Raw genomic sequence first — 15644 nt, 5'->3', positions numbered from 1 at the left:
TCTGCAAATTTACTAATCCATCCACCTATGCCTGTGTCTAAGTCATTTATTAAAAATGACAAACAGCAGTGGTCCCAAAACAGATCCTTGTGGCACACCACTAGTCCGGACTCCAGACTGAATATTTTCCATCAACCACCACTCGCTGCCTTCTTCCAGAAAGCCAGTTTCTAATCCAAACTGCTCAATCACCCTCAGTTCCATGCCTCTGCATTTTCTCCAACAGCCTACCATGTGGAACCTTATCAAAGGCTTTACTGAAGTCCAAGTATACCACATCAACTGCCCTACCTTCATCTACATGCTTGGTCACCTTCTCAAAAAACTCAATGAGGTTTGTGAGACACAACCTCCTTTGACGAAACCATGTTGACTATCTGAAATCAAATTATTGCTTGCTAGATGATTATATACCTTATCTTTTATAATCCTTTCCAAAACCTTTCCTGCAACAGAAGTAAGGCTCACTGGTCTATAATTACCTGGTTCATCCCTACTGCCCTTGTTGAACAAGGGCATAACAGTTGCAAACCTCCAGTCCTCAGGTACTAAACCCATAGACAATGATGACTCAAATATCAAAGCCAAAGGCTCTGCTATCTCCTCCCGAGCTTCCCAGAAAATCCTCGGATAAATCCCATCTGGCCCAGGGGACTTGTCTACTTTCACTCCTTCTAGAATTGATAACACCTGTGCGTAACTAACCTCAATCCTTTCTAGTCTAATATGTCGTACCTCATTTTTCTTCTCTACAATATTTTCCTTTTCCTGAGTAAATGCCAATGAGAAATGTTGATTTAGCACCTCTCCGATCTCTGCAGGATCCACACTCAACTTCCCACTTCTGTCTTTGACTGGCCGTATTCCTACCCTAATCATCCTTTTATTCCTCACTTACCTATAGAAAGCTTTAGAGTTCTCCGTTATTCTATTTGCTAAAGACTGCTCATGTCCTCTCTTTGCTCTTCTTGACTCTCTCTTTAAATCCTTCCTAGCTGATCTGTAATTCTCCATCGCCTCATCTGAACCATCTTGCCTCATTAACATATAAGCCTCTTTCTTCTTCTTAACAAAAGATGCAATTTCTAGTTAAGGAATGATATAGCATCACTCTAAGGTGAGAGAAACCCATACAGATGGAGTTGCAAAGTCGAAGGAATCAAAATACTATAAAAAGCAAGACACTTTCACTGAAATTTCCCAAGTATTAGGGACTCTTTGATAATAAAACATAAAACAGTATAGTGCTAGAACTGGCCCTTTGGCCCACCATGTCTGCATTGACCATGATGCCATTCTCAACTAATTCTATCTGGCTGCACATGAACCACATCCCTCAATTTCCTGCTGTTAATGTGTCTGTCTAAATGCCTCTTAAACATTGCTATTGTTTCTGCTTCTCCCACCTCCCCAGCAGTACATTCTGGACACCTACCACCCTCTGTGTAAAAAAAAACATACCTTGTATTAGCAAAACCTATAGTTCTAAAAATATTTTTTTCTCCTTTTTGGCTGAAGGTCAAAGACCATATGAATATAGCAACACAACAAAGCCATTTACTCCACCGAGTCTGTTCTGCTATTTAATCAGATCATGGCTAATCGGATAATCCTAATTAGATTAGACCACACCGACCCTACGAAGAGCAACCCACCCAGACCCATTCCCCTACACCTAACACTACAGGCAATTTAGCATGGCCAATTCACCTAACCTGCACACCTTTGGACTGTGGGAGGAAACCAGAGCACCCGGAGGAAACCCACGCAGACACGGGGAGAATGTGCAAACTCCACACAGACAGTTGCCCAATGTGGGAGTTGAACCTGGGTCCCTGGTGCTGTGAGGCAACAGTGCTAACCACTGTGCCACCGTGCTGCCCCAAATCCTGAACTCCACTTTCCTGCCTTTTCTCCATACCCTTCCTAATGAAAAATCTGTCTAGCTCATCCCTGAATGTACTTACAGATGCAGCCTCTACAGTACAGAATTCCACAGATTGAGCTCTCTCTGACAGAAGAAAGTCCTCTTCACCTTGGTAATAAATGGGTAGACCTTCATTCTGAGATTCTGCTTTCTGGTTCTGGACTCTCCACAAGGGAAAACAACATTTCCCTGTCAAGTCCTCGAAGAATCTTCTATGTTTCATGAAGGGCTCCTCCTATTCTTCTAAACTCCAATGAGTACAAACTGAACACCGCCAACCTCAGCTCCTCATACCTAACCACAGAAATTACTGACAGGACATATTGGTAACAGGAAGATTTGAGCCCACAACTTGATTTATTGAGACTGGAGCTTAAATCCAGCACCTTAAATTGTCTCTCTTGGGGTTCCACTGAACTCAGTTGCAATGCAGTGATGCTAACAGCATGAGATTCAATTTGTGTACTGAAGGATTCTCCTTCTCAACCTCTCCCCTTACCTGAGGGTTGGTTACTCTCAGGTTAAATGTTATCTCCCTCTTTTATCCTCTATGGTCTGGAAAGACTATGGTAACTTCACTTTTTTATCACACACATCAGCATGTAAAATTAAAGCACATGGGATTAGGAATAGTGCACTGAAATACTGGTCTACAGACAAGAAACAAAGAGTAGGAATAAATAGGTCTTTTTCTGAATGGCAGGATTGACTGGAGGGTATCGCTGGACTCAGCTTGGACTTCAGCTATTCTCATTATATATCAATAATTTAGATGAGGCAAATAGATGTAATATCTCCAAGTTTGCAGATAACACAATGTTGTGTGGAAGGGTGAGCTATGAGGAGGATGCACAGATGCTTCAGTGTGATTCGGATAAGTGGGGAACTGCATGGCTGATGAAGTATAATGTGGACCATATGAGGTTATCCACTTTGGTAACAAAATCAGAATGGCAATACACATGGACCTGGATGACGATAGATTGTGAAAGGGGCAGATGCAACAAGACCTGAGTGTCCTTATACACCAGTTACTGAAAATTAACATGCAGCAGGCAGTGAAGAAGCCAAATGGCCTTCAAAGGGAGAGGGCTTGTGTACTGCAGCAGGGATGTCTTGCTGCAATTAGATAGGGTCTTTGTGACACCCCACCTGGAGTAGTGTGTGCAGTTTTGGTCTCCTTATCTGAAGAATAATGTTCTGACTGTGGAGGGAGTGCAATGAATGCTAAGCCAGCAAGGCTGACAAATGAAGGGGGACTGAATCAGTTCATATTTATTGGTGTTTAGAAGAATGAGAAGCCTCTCATAGAAACCACGAATAGACAGGAGTAAATGCAGGAAGGATGTTCTACTAATTGGGAGTCCAGAACCAAGGGTCACAAATTAAGGACACAGGGTAGGCCATTTGGGACTGAGGTGAAGAGACTGGTGATACTGTGGAATTCTCTGTCACAAAAAGTAGTTGAGACAAAATCATTGAATGTTTTCAGAAAACAGATGTATATAATTCTTAGGGCTAAAGGGATCAAACAGTATAAGGAGAAAGTGGGAGCAGGGTACTGAGTTGGATGATCAGCCATGACCATATGGAATGGCGGAGCAGGCTCAAAGGGCTAAATGGCCTGATCCTACTCCTATTTTCTGCATTTCTATTACTACCTAATCACACCCAGTTATTAATATGCAGACTCCCATTTTCCCACCCATTGGATAGAAATTAGGCACCAAGTTCAAATTAGAACAGGAGGCTTGCTCCTCCAGATCTCCATGTTGGACACCTTGCACCAACATCTCAGGACACACATCGTCTCATCATGGCATGTCTCTAATCCACATTCATTTCTGCAATTTAATGCTGCTCTTTGGAGCACAGTGGCACCATTCATTCTAAAGCTCTACATTACACTGTGCACATAGGGACAGATGTCCAGTTTGCAGACGAGACCAGAGCACATCATGGGGTCCCTCACTCACTCTTTAAATACTCAATAACTCTGCATTTCTGGATGCTTATAGCAGCTCTGTCTTGCCTTGTGTTTCAGCACTTTGCCCTTCATCCACACTATAATAGTATAGCACCTCCGCCTTGCTTTACCTTACTTTGATTTCTAATCCATACACAAATCTAGGCACTTTGTCAGCAGTGATAAGTCAAGGGGTGAACATGTTGCATTGGAAACAGTTCTCCCAATATGTACCTTGACATTTCAATCATTTACAGTTCTGATAGATGATCTATAATCTTGCTGGAATATTAGCTGGTGTGTCATTAAAATTTGAATTAAGTGTGGGAGAGAATTCTGATTGTAACACGACATCTCTGCCAACAGACTTCAGATCGCACCTGTCCCTAGTCCATTTACTCCAAACTGGCCATGAACAATTCACATCATTAAGCTGTCCATGAACAAGTTACAGTACTGTCATACAGAATGTTAATTACTTTCATCTTCTTGAGTCAATGAAACTGGGATTCTGCAAAATTAGGGCATTTTCACAAAGAAAAATGGTTTCTGTGCACTTACCAGTGATAAGGTCAGCCTGCTACCAGCGGTCTTCCGGAATTTATCACTGTTTCCCATTTGGAGTTCATCCCAGCGGATTCGCCACATCATACTGGCCAGGTCCTTCTCCAGCTTTAGTTTCCTAGTTAAGTACCATTTTAAATACTGGTATTAACATCCTTTACTAAATCATATATTACTGAATCATATATGTACCACTTATAAATACATCACTGTGATAGTAAATAATGTTTAGACAAGTAAAATGGGGATATGCACCATTATTTAATGTCGAATATACTTTACAATTTGAAGAGACAATGATTCTTAATCAGCTTTCATATCAGAAAACGTTAATTGCCTAATGTAATTTTTTTTCACCAAAAATCAAAAAATTCAAATATTTTTAGATTGAATTTAGCAAAACTCTAAATACTATACCGATAAACCAGAAAGCTGGAGATTCCAAAAATTGCTAGCGTGAGGCCTGTTCCCAGTGCAACTATCCCAAGTGGAGAGAACGTAGCTAAGAAAGCAAAAAGAGGAAAATGTTACAAGTGAATTAAGAATGAGTCTTTGTTTTTATTGGTTAGTTAGTTATATAATAGCACCTTTCTGTTTATGACATATTTAGCTTGAAAAACACTTTAGATTGTTTTGGAGGAGTAAAAGCTACTTATTCTTCTTGCAAAGATGTAATGACTTCAAGATGATGTGAATTGGTCTTCTCCTGTTCTAAATTACATAGCGGAAACTTCTGAACAATAACCCATTTATCAGGCACAAATCCAATGCAAGCTTCCCAGTTTCACAGGGCAGTTATATCATTGCCAAAATTTTCACAGTGGTTACCCAGTTTCCATCAGAGTAAAGATGTTTTGCACTATCTATTTGGCCTGAATGCATTAACTGAGGAAGAATAATAAAGGAATGCATTCCTTTATTATTTTCCAGCCTCAATTCTGCCCATTATAGATTTTCCCCTTAGCAGTCTAAATGTTCAAAGCTTGGCTGGGTCATAGCACTTACTGGTAATTTGGCAGAAGTTGCTCATTCTAATTTGTGCCCATTCTAATTAATATATGGAAAATCAATAACAGGTTTTACCCTAATTTAAGACGAGGCTTTGTACTCCACCAAACATATCCAGGTAATTTAAAGGAAAAATTCTGTTATTGTGAACAGAAGAAAGAAATCAACTCTTGCTGTCAGTTAATTTTCCACAATGGGGCAAAGTTGCAATCGTGATATTGATATTTCAGGGTCTGAATCAACAAGGATACTTCCTATCATTGTGCAAACAAAACCCTTTAAACAAAATTACTCTTTTTTTCAGTGTTGACCTGTTGACCAACTGCAGGTTTAATATATAGATCTAATAGTAACCTCCACTGTGATTAGTCAAAGTAGTAGGTTTGTTAGCAATACAAATGAAAAACTTCACAAAACTCAAGCAACTGAAAAATTCAAATTTGAAAAAGTGTATAGCTCTGTACTATGCTAAATGCAACACTCTTTCATCGTCAATGCTCAACAGGAATTGCAGTAGATCTTCAACCAAAAAAATTGTTGTATGAAAACTGAAAGAACTGCAGATTCTGTAAATCAGAGACAAACATCGATATTGCTGGAAAAGCTCAGGAGGTTTGGCAGCATCTGTGGAGAGAAATCAGAGTTAATGTTTTGGTTCAAGTGACCCTTCCACAGAACTGGAGGTCCAGATCTGAGGAAGGATCATTGGCCCCAAAATGTTAAATCTGATTTCTCTCCACAGATGCTGTCGGATCTGGTGAGCTTTTCCAGCAATATTGATTTTTGTCAGTTGTTAATACGATATTCTACTGGAAGTAGTCTCTGAGAACATTTTGCTATGCAACCTATGCTGCGTCTGAAGAGGTCAAGGGGATTGAATGATCAAAAAAACTGCTTTTGAATTAAATAATTGATTAATACAGCTCGATATTCTCCATTTTAAATTTGTAGAGTTTGGGTATGGTCTGCCTATCCATCCTTAGTGTTTGTACATTGTTTCTTATTTTATTACATTGTAATAGGCATTGATACAGAAATTGGAGGCCTTCAAAACATTGTCTAATAAAAATCAATACATTACCCTGCTTGCAGGAAGCAAGATCAGTTTCAAACACACATGGAGGGTTGTCTAGAGGAACAGAGCCCGATGGCCAGTGAATCTCTACATTAGGAATCCAATAGATCTGCCTTTTCACTCCCAAATAGTGAGCCACAACCTGTACAACATAAAGGAAAACATTTAAATCAGCCCTATTTTACTTTAACAAATCAGTTATACTTAACAACTAAACAATGTCAATTGTATTAAAAGAAAAGAAACAAGTGTGAAATCATTTACAGTGCACCCTCCAAAATATTTCCAACAAAGACTTGAGAAAATTACTCAGGACTCCAAACCAAAATGCAGCAATTTTCCAGCATCTATTTTCAATGCAGTACTCTGTTATCTGGAGAGGCTGTTGGAAATTTTGGGAACTTCATTGCAATTTCTGGAATCCAGCAAATGTCGCCCTTTCTGATGGACATTGATGATGTTGAACCTTGGAAGAACTATTGACTTCTGTGTCTGAAATCTGTGTTTTGGACAAGCGAAACCCAATTTTATTAACAAGCTACCTAATGGGCTGCATTTGGTTAAGGTCAATTCTCAGGGGATTTCTCTGAGCTTAATAGAGTTACCTTATATAATTCTGCACTGCTCACTTCATTATGTATGTAACCCATCCCTACAGCACTGTGTAATCATGTGATCACCAGGTGCAAAAGTATTCGCTGTTGTCAGGACCTGACTGAACTGGTGCCACTGGCAGTATGCTGCCACCAAGAATTGGTCTTCACATTACACGAAGTCGAAAGGAAACAAAAAATGAATATCTTCTGAGGACACTTAGGTGACGCTTCATTGGAAACAGCATCTCACAATCTCTTTACATCATCAGCTGTTTCATCGACTCTCATTGTAACTGCGTCTGCAAGAATGAAGCTGCCTAGGTTCCCCGTTGTTACTGCCATACAATATTAGAACCCTGAGAGGGCACTACTCCTTCCCCAACACCCAGCAAGCATAACACCTCATTAATCCTCAATATAGGAGGGTCACATATTGTGAAAACAAACCTCCAAACTGATGTAACATTAACTTTTATTGAACAATCTAAGATCATGAGAGGCATGGATAGCGTGAATAGTCTTTTTCCCAGGTTTGGGAAATCGAGGACTAGAGGGCATCAGTTTAAAGTTAGAGGGGAAAGAATGAAAGGGAAACTGAAGGGCAATTGTTTTACACAGAGGTGGTACGGGTATGGAATGAGCTACCAGCAGAGTGTGGTTGAGGCAGGTACATTAACAATATTTAAAAGGCATTTGGACAAATACATATGTAGGAAAGGACTAGAAGGAGATGGGTCAAATGCAGGGCAGTGGGGTTAGTGTGGATGGACATTTTGGTCAGCATGGATCAGTTTGGGCCAAAGCGCTTGTTTCCATGCTGTAGGACTCTATGACTCTATATTAGGAAAGTAAAGGAAAAACCAGACAGAAACATTTACACGGTTACTTGCCTTTCGATCAACAACAAATTTACAGTCAATGCATGATGGCCTTGACAAGCTCACATCAAGTGTGCGTCAGCTAAACATTGCCTAATTTGATTTGAATCAAAAACAGAAATTGCTCAGCAGGTTCGACCACATCTGTGCAGTGATATCAGAGTTAACATTTCAGGTCGAGTTCCTCAGAACTGACATAAAGGGTCAGAGGAATCGTAAATGCAAGTGGGCAGGGACTGGACGAGGGGAGAAAAGACCAAGTCGAGGTAGGAAGAGATGAGTTCTGTAGGGCAGGAGCAGATAGAAACAATGAATCTGCCCAAACAGTCCTGCATTTTGGGAAGGAGGTAGAAGTGAGCTGTGTGGGGGAGAGATCACCAGATGAAATGAAGCTCGTGACCATAGTTGACATGATGTTCCATGGTGTAGTCATGGACCGGGGGAGATAGGAGGAGGTATCTGAGAGCTGGCACTCAGCCTCTGCAATGTAGAGGTTAGTCTATCAGATTACAACAGCACCACCCTTTTCAGCAGGTTTAATTACAAAGTCAGGGTTGGATCTGACAGCATGGAGCGCAATCAGTTCGCGTGAGTGTTGGGGAGGGAAGGGGCAGAAAAATTGAGACGACCAATGTCACATCAACAATTCTCAATGAAGAGGTTAAGTTCAGGTAAAAGGGCAGAGAGAGCAGTCCAGGTGAAGGGAGAATGTTGGAGGTGGGTGAAGGGAGAGTGTTGGAAGTGGGTGAAGGGGTCTGTGGGCTGGGGAGAGGACTCTTGATCAAGGAAATGGGCATGAAGGTGAAGGCAGTGGAAGAAGAATTCAACGTCATGTCATGCCTGAAATTCATTAAGATGGGGATGCAGAGGGATAAAACTGAGACTTTCACTGAAGACAGAACATCAGCATCAGAGAGCTGGGTTGGGAGTGGTGATGGTGTCACAGGGAAGGGGAGGGGAGGAAGGTTCCGGAGGGCTCTGGATATCTGAAGTTGTTGCATCTTGTGTTTCTTCATGACTGAAAGAAAAAGTTTCTTATTAATGTGTTGAATGAGCCAGAGGATGAAGTGGAACTGGGAGTGGTGCTGAGCCAGTGTGAAGTGGCACTGCTGGACAGAGAGATCGAAAGTGCACATATGAGAACGCATGGCGCTGCATGTGGATCTCAGGATGCGACGAGAACAGCTGTCTGTGGAATGTTGAACATCAGGGAGTTACCTATGATCCTAGGTGGATTCAAATCATGAAGGATGAAACTTGAGTCAGAGCAGGAGGCAGTCACTGAGGAATGCGATGTGGCTATGGAAACGTGTTTTAGCAATTACCTGGTTAAATGCCAAGAGTGACAGTGAAATTAATGGCAGTGCACAAGAAAAAAGATTTGATTCATTTATTATTCTACGTGTACTGAGGTACAGTGAAAAGTATTGTGTTGCGTGCTAACCAGACAAATCATACCTTACATCAGGGCAATACAGCAGAATGTAGAATATAGTTTACAGAGAAGATGCGGAGAAAGAGCAACTCTAATTTATGAGAGGTTCGTTCATAAGTCTGATAACAGTGGGGATGAAGCTGTTCTTGAATCTGTTGGTACGTGTTTTCAAAGTTTTGTATCTTCTGCCCTATGGAAGAGGGTGGAAGAGACTCCTCCTGGGGTGGGAGGGTCTTTGATTGCGATGGCTACTTTCCCAAGGCAGCAGGAAGTATAGCCAGAGTCAATGGAAGGAAAGCTGGTTTCTTTTGCCTTATGTTCCACAACTCTGTCATGGTGAAGGTGAAGTTTGTCCTGCTCAAGATACTCAGGAAGACAGCTGCCACTCTCCCAGCTCTTCAGCTTCCATCACATCCCCTCTTTGCCTGTTCCAGGGGTGCAGGGTACAGCATCCAGGGTTTATGTGGCACACTCTGTCTGGACAGTACTGAAAGATACTCCCACCCCCACCAGCCTCCTTGCTATTCAAGATTTGTCATTTTATCATCAGGGGGCCTGAAAGTTGCTTCACCATTGCCCTGGAGAAAGAATGTACTGCATTGTATAGATATTCGACTTCAGTTAGGGACTAAATAATGGAGTCATCAGCCAAGTTACATAGGGTAGACATTGTTCCCTGAAGCCATCCTTGTAAGACATCCCGCTCTTCAAGTGAAGCAAGAACATGAGAATTCTCAAGGGTATAGGCATCATGGCAGCTTCCGAGTACTTGGCACAAACCTCTAAGATGGAGCACTGATGATCACAGGTGACTTGTGCATTGATGGAATAGAAGCCTGTTCTATTGCATTGTGATATTGTGCTTGCAATGTGATTCTATGTACAAACTATAGCACTATGGTCCTAGGAGAAGTCAGCTAAGTTCACAAAACCAACTGCCCAGGCTGCAGAACTGACTGTGATGCAGGGAGACAAGATGAGTCAATGTGATTTGGTACAAACTGCATGGGTTACAGCCTTGAAACATTTGCAGGGAGAGAGTCATGAGATCTCGCAGAGGTCCTCAATGACCCATTGGATGCAGCCAGTTGAAGCTGTCACATTGATTGCCCACCCCATTCGCGGGTCTCACTCCATCAGATAGCAGTGTACTGTGAAGGCGCCATAGGATATTGACAGTTTATGGCGGAATGCACCTCAATCATCTGGAAGAAATGGCATGTCGGACGGCAGCCTCTGGGCCTCCTGGACCTGGTCTGAGGGGAGTTTCCGCTGTGATTGTCTCACATGGAAGCTGTTCAGCAGCTGCTGATATGTGCCATTGGTCCCAGGCTTGCTTGATGTTTGGTGGTTCCATCTCAATGTCTCTGTGCCTTTGTTATACCACAGCCATAGCAACAATAACCCCTACTGTGACTGGATCCCTTGGTCATAGTTCCTATGAACCTGTGTGGAGAATATCAGAAACTGAACAGATCCTTAATAATGTGAGCATTCAGCATTTGTATAACACACAATTGAGAGTTTAGAATAATCTGTGATACAGTAATATATGTCTCTGACAAGGAGAGCCAAGGAATGGAGATATATGGACATCTGACACTGTAGATCTTATTCCAATGTATGCAGCACAAGCCATGCCATACAAGTACAGTAACTGTAAACGTGGTAGGATTGCTGACATGTGTCTTTCCCACATCACCCAAGCAACGCAGCTATGTACATGAAAGGGTGTTGTCAAATGCTGATAGTTCAAAGTGAGAGCAATTCAAGTCCACTGGTGTTGTGTTTGGGGCTCTGGATTGTCTTTGTGAATTGCAACCTGTGAGTGGTCCTTATGAAGTTGTTATGTAGTTGCTTCTGCTTCCCAGAGATGACTATGATCAATGTGTAATGGCTAGTGAAGGTGGTGTGTAGTCAGGATTTCTATTCCAAATGCTTGGTCACTGCACGTTCTTCCCATGCAGAGCTCTATGATTACAGATGTCTGAAACCTGTACTATGCAAGCATCTGATTGTTGCAAATGCCCTTCAAGGGCCTCACTTGATCGCAGGTGGAAAGAAATCCACTTACTCCACTCCAGCTGTATGGCAGCTATTTTTCATTTTCAAAGTACATTTGTGATTCACATAAGAAAAGGCAACAAGGGTGTGCTTTGTAATGTGAGTCACAGGCTCAGCCTGTTAATCAAGGTGACCCCCACCTATCCCACTGCTCCCCGAGCCAAACATTTTCCTTTCTTCCTTACACTCCCTCAGTTTCTCTATGTTCCCTCTCAAGTTTCATTTCAACTTTCAACCCCAAGCCTATAGCTTAGTTATGCCAAACATTGTGATGAACTGTTTCCCTGTCAAAGTCAGGGTGGTGTTCACTATCGATGTTCCTACCTCCCACAATAACTCCTGTCACCGCTTTAATGCACTATCATCTCCCATCTGTATATCTTGAATAGTCACCTGGCACAATTGTTGTTCCCTCTGCATCCCAGCACATCCCAGCCATTCTCGGGGGTGGCACGGTGACTCAGTGGTTAGCACTGCTGCCTCACAGCACCAGAGTCCCAGGTTCGATTCCAACCTTGGCTGACTGTCTGTGTGGAGTTTGCACATTCTCCCTGTGTCTGTATTGATTTCCTCCGGGTGCTCCAGTTTCCTCCCACAGTCCAAAGATGTGCAGGTTAGGTGAACTGGCCATGCTAAATTGCCTATAGTGTTAGCTGCATTAGTCAGAGGGAAATGGGTCTAGGTGGGTTACTCTTCGACGGTCGGTGTGAACTTGTTGGGCTGAAGGGCCTGTTTCCACGCTGTAGGGAATCTAATCTAATCTAATCTAATCTCACAAGTAAATGCCCAATTTACCCCCCACAGCAGTGACAACTATTAACGCCTCTTTACTTTCATTGAGCTGATTCAGGACTGATAACCAGTCGCCTAGTTGACTTGGAAAGACAGCCACAATTTGACCAGACCCCTGACTAATACCCATGGAGCTTCCCAACCAACCTCCCTCCTGGTCCCAGACTGGGTACACCAGACCTGCAGGACCGACTGTGGCCTATTTCCCAGACTGTGATGATTTGGAATATTACGAGGCTGTTGGTGACAGAAATGTGCAAAAAGGCAAGGCAGAGATGCTGTGAGAATGCAGGGAGGCACAAAGTGAGAGAACACTAAGACAGCAAACTAAGAGCTCTGAGAAGCACCTGTTCTAATGCATGAGACGGGTGTCTGTCCTTCTGTGTCTGATGAAAGGCTTATGCCCAAAACGTCGACACTCCTGTTCCTTGGATGCTGCCTGACCTGCTGTGCTTTACCAGTGCCACACATGTCGAGTCTGTCCTGTGTACTAAGTGGCCTGATATCTGCATAGCAATGAAAGGTATCTCTATAAAGAGATACTGAAGTAGTGAACTGTATTAGAAGTGAGTCGGAGATGGGTCATGAGGATGTGGTGAGGCTGGTGCATGCCAGTTGTCACACTTTGCGGATGTGGTTGTAAGGGCAAATGGTCACTGTGAGGGAGACTTCACCTGAGCCAGAGACAGAGCCCAAGTGAGTACAGCTGCAAATTTAGCTCAAAGTGGGAATTCCATGAGAGAGGGAACTGAAGTGCTTCCAATAAAGCATGTGTGTGTACGGAGTTTGGTAAGGGGAGGGGAGCAGGTGCGTTTTCTTCTTCACTATTTCCACATCTTTATTATTGAGTAAGAACCAAGTCATTTGGGCCTCTTTACATTGCAGTGAATTAGAATACCATTATTTTTAAAGAATGCGCTACACTTGGATTTAACAGAGAAACACCAGGAAGAAGGGAAAGTCAGGGTCAATATAATAAAACAACATAAATAATTCAAAGCTGAATAAAATGAGCAGGAAGTAAAGTTAAGACATGGCAGTGCAGCTTGGTCGAGTTGAATATGTGACCTGTAGTATGTGGGAAGCCATTAGACCTTAATGGTTTCCTGGACAACTACATGTGCAGGAAGGGTTGCTGATGACAGAAATTTGAGCTCAGGTTTCAGAGCTCAAATGGTGGCTGGATCCACTGTGGCATAACAGTCAGGCTGAGAGTTATCTCAATAACATATTCAGAGAGGTAATCACTCCATAGGTTAAAGACCTGGACTCAGAGAGGGAATGGGTGACCACTAGGCAGTCCAGGAAAAAGAGGAGTGCAGGAGTCCTCCAGGGTCCCACTCCAAAGCAACTTGGCTCGACAGGAGCGAAGAAGAAAGGATATAGTGACAAGGGATTTATTTGTTAAAGAAACAGAGAGACAATTCTGTGGCCAGAGATGTGACTTCAGGTTGGTGTGTTGACACCATGGTGCCAGGGTCAACAATGTCACAGGCTGAGCTGAAAATGTGTTGCTGGAAAAGCGCAGCAGGTCAGGCAGCATCCTGAAGAAGAGCTTATGCCCGAAACGTCGATTCTCCTGCTCCTTGGATGCTGCCTGACCTGCTGCACTTTTCCAGCAACACATTTTCAGCTCTGATCTCCAGCATCTGCAGTCCTCACTTTCTCCTCAACAATGTCACAGACTAGCTATGGAGAAGAATGAACAGCCAGAAGTCACAGTCCACATTGGTACCAATGACTTAGGTAGGTACAGGGTTGTAGTCCTGCAATCAGACTAAAGGGTTCTGGGTAGAGAATTAGCAAGTAAGATTTCAACTCCTGGATGTTATATTGCCTCCCTAGTGCCAGGGTCAGGGATGTCTTGGGTCAAGTCTACAGGATTCTTAAAGGGGAGGGAGAGCAGCCAGAAGTCATGGTACACATTGGTACTAATGACATAGCTAGGAAAAGGGATGATGATCTGGAAAGTGAATATAGGGAGTGAGGTTGGAAGCTAAAAGGCAGGACAAGCAGAGTACTAATCTCAGGGTTACTACCGGTGCCATGTGCTAGTGAGGCTAGGAACAGAGAGCAAGTGTAGATGAACACATGGCTGCATGGCTGATGTAGGAGGGAGGGCTTCAGATACGTGGATCATTGGGATAGCTTCTGGGGAGGGTGAGACCTGTACAAAAAGGAAAGGTTGCATGTGAACTGGAGGGACATCAATATCCTGGGCAGGAGGTTTGTTAGAGCTCTTTGGAAGGATTTAAACTAGTTTGACAGGGGAGGGGAACTGGAGCTATGGATCTGAGGATACAGTAGCTAGTGAACAGCCAGATACAGCATGCAAAGAGTCTGTGAGTAAGGATAGACAGTTGACAGGGCAAGGTTGCAGTCAGTGTGATGGATTGAAGTGTGCCTATTTTAACACAAGAAGCATCAGGAATAAGGATGATGAACTTGGAGCATGGATCAGTACTTGTGGCCATTACAGAGATTTGGACACTACAAGGGCAGGAATGGTTGTTGGATGTTCCAGGGTTTAGATATTTCAAAAGGAATGGGAGGAGGTAAAAGAGATGAGGGGGTGCCATTGCTAATCAGGGATAGTATCACAGATTATTATTAAAGAGGGCTCGTTTACAGAGTCAGTATGGGTGGAAGGCAGAAACAGGAGAGGAGTGGTCACTGTATTGGGAGTTTTCTACAGCCTCCCCACCATAGCAACAGAGACACGGAGGAGCAGATTGGGAGGCAGATTCTGGAAAGATGCAGAAGCAACAGGGTTGTTGTCAAGGTGACTTTAACTTCCCTAATAGTGATTGGAACCTCCTTAGTTCAAATGGTTTGGATGGAGCAGATTTTGTCAGGTGTGTCCAGGAAGGATTCGTGACTCAATATGTAGATAGGCCGATTAGAGAGGAGGGCATATTGGATACGGTGCTTAGCAACCAACCAGGCCAGGTGTCAGATTTCTCAGTGGGAAAGAATTTTGATGATAGTGATCATAACACCCTGGCCTTTACTATCAACTTAGGAGGAGAAAGTGAGGTCTGCAGGTGCTGGAGTCAGAGCTGAAAATGTGTTGCTGGAAAAGCGCAGCAGGTCAGGCAGCATCCAGGGAACAGGAAAATCGACGTTTTGGGCAAGCCCTTCTTCAGGAATGAGGAAAGTTTGTCCAGCAGGCTAAGATAAAAGGTAGGGAGGAGGGACTTGGGGGAGGTGCGTCAGAAATATGATAGGTGGAAAGAGGTCATGGTGAGGGTGATAGGTCAGACTGGGGTGGGGGCGGAGAGGTCAGCAAGAAGATTGCAGGTTAGGAAGGCAGTGCTGAATTCGATGGATTTGACTGAG

General features: G+C 43.1%; 1 protein-coding gene across 1 annotated transcript in view; it reads right to left on the bottom strand.

The window, feature by feature from the left end:
• The window catches only part of npr2 (natriuretic peptide receptor 2), a 163159-nt gene that overhangs the window by 81622 nt on the left and 65893 nt on the right, over positions 1 to 15644 (bottom strand). The window contains exons 6-8 of the mRNA XM_043686946.1: positions 6547 to 6682; positions 4875 to 4959; positions 4455 to 4575 (exon numbers count right to left, since the gene is read on the bottom strand). Coding sequence (XP_043542881.1) covers positions 4455 to 4575; positions 4875 to 4959; positions 6547 to 6682 — 342 coding nt within the window. The remainder of the gene's footprint in view (positions 1 to 4454; positions 4576 to 4874; positions 4960 to 6546; positions 6683 to 15644) is intronic.

Source organism: Chiloscyllium plagiosum, chromosome 1 (genome assembly GCF_004010195.1).
Source record: "Chiloscyllium plagiosum isolate BGI_BamShark_2017 chromosome 1, ASM401019v2, whole genome shotgun sequence".
NCBI lineage: Eukaryota > Metazoa > Chordata > Chondrichthyes > Orectolobiformes > Hemiscylliidae > Chiloscyllium > Chiloscyllium plagiosum.
The sequence above is the reverse complement of the archived record's forward strand: the minus strand, read 5'-3'. Positions and strand labels throughout refer to the sequence as shown.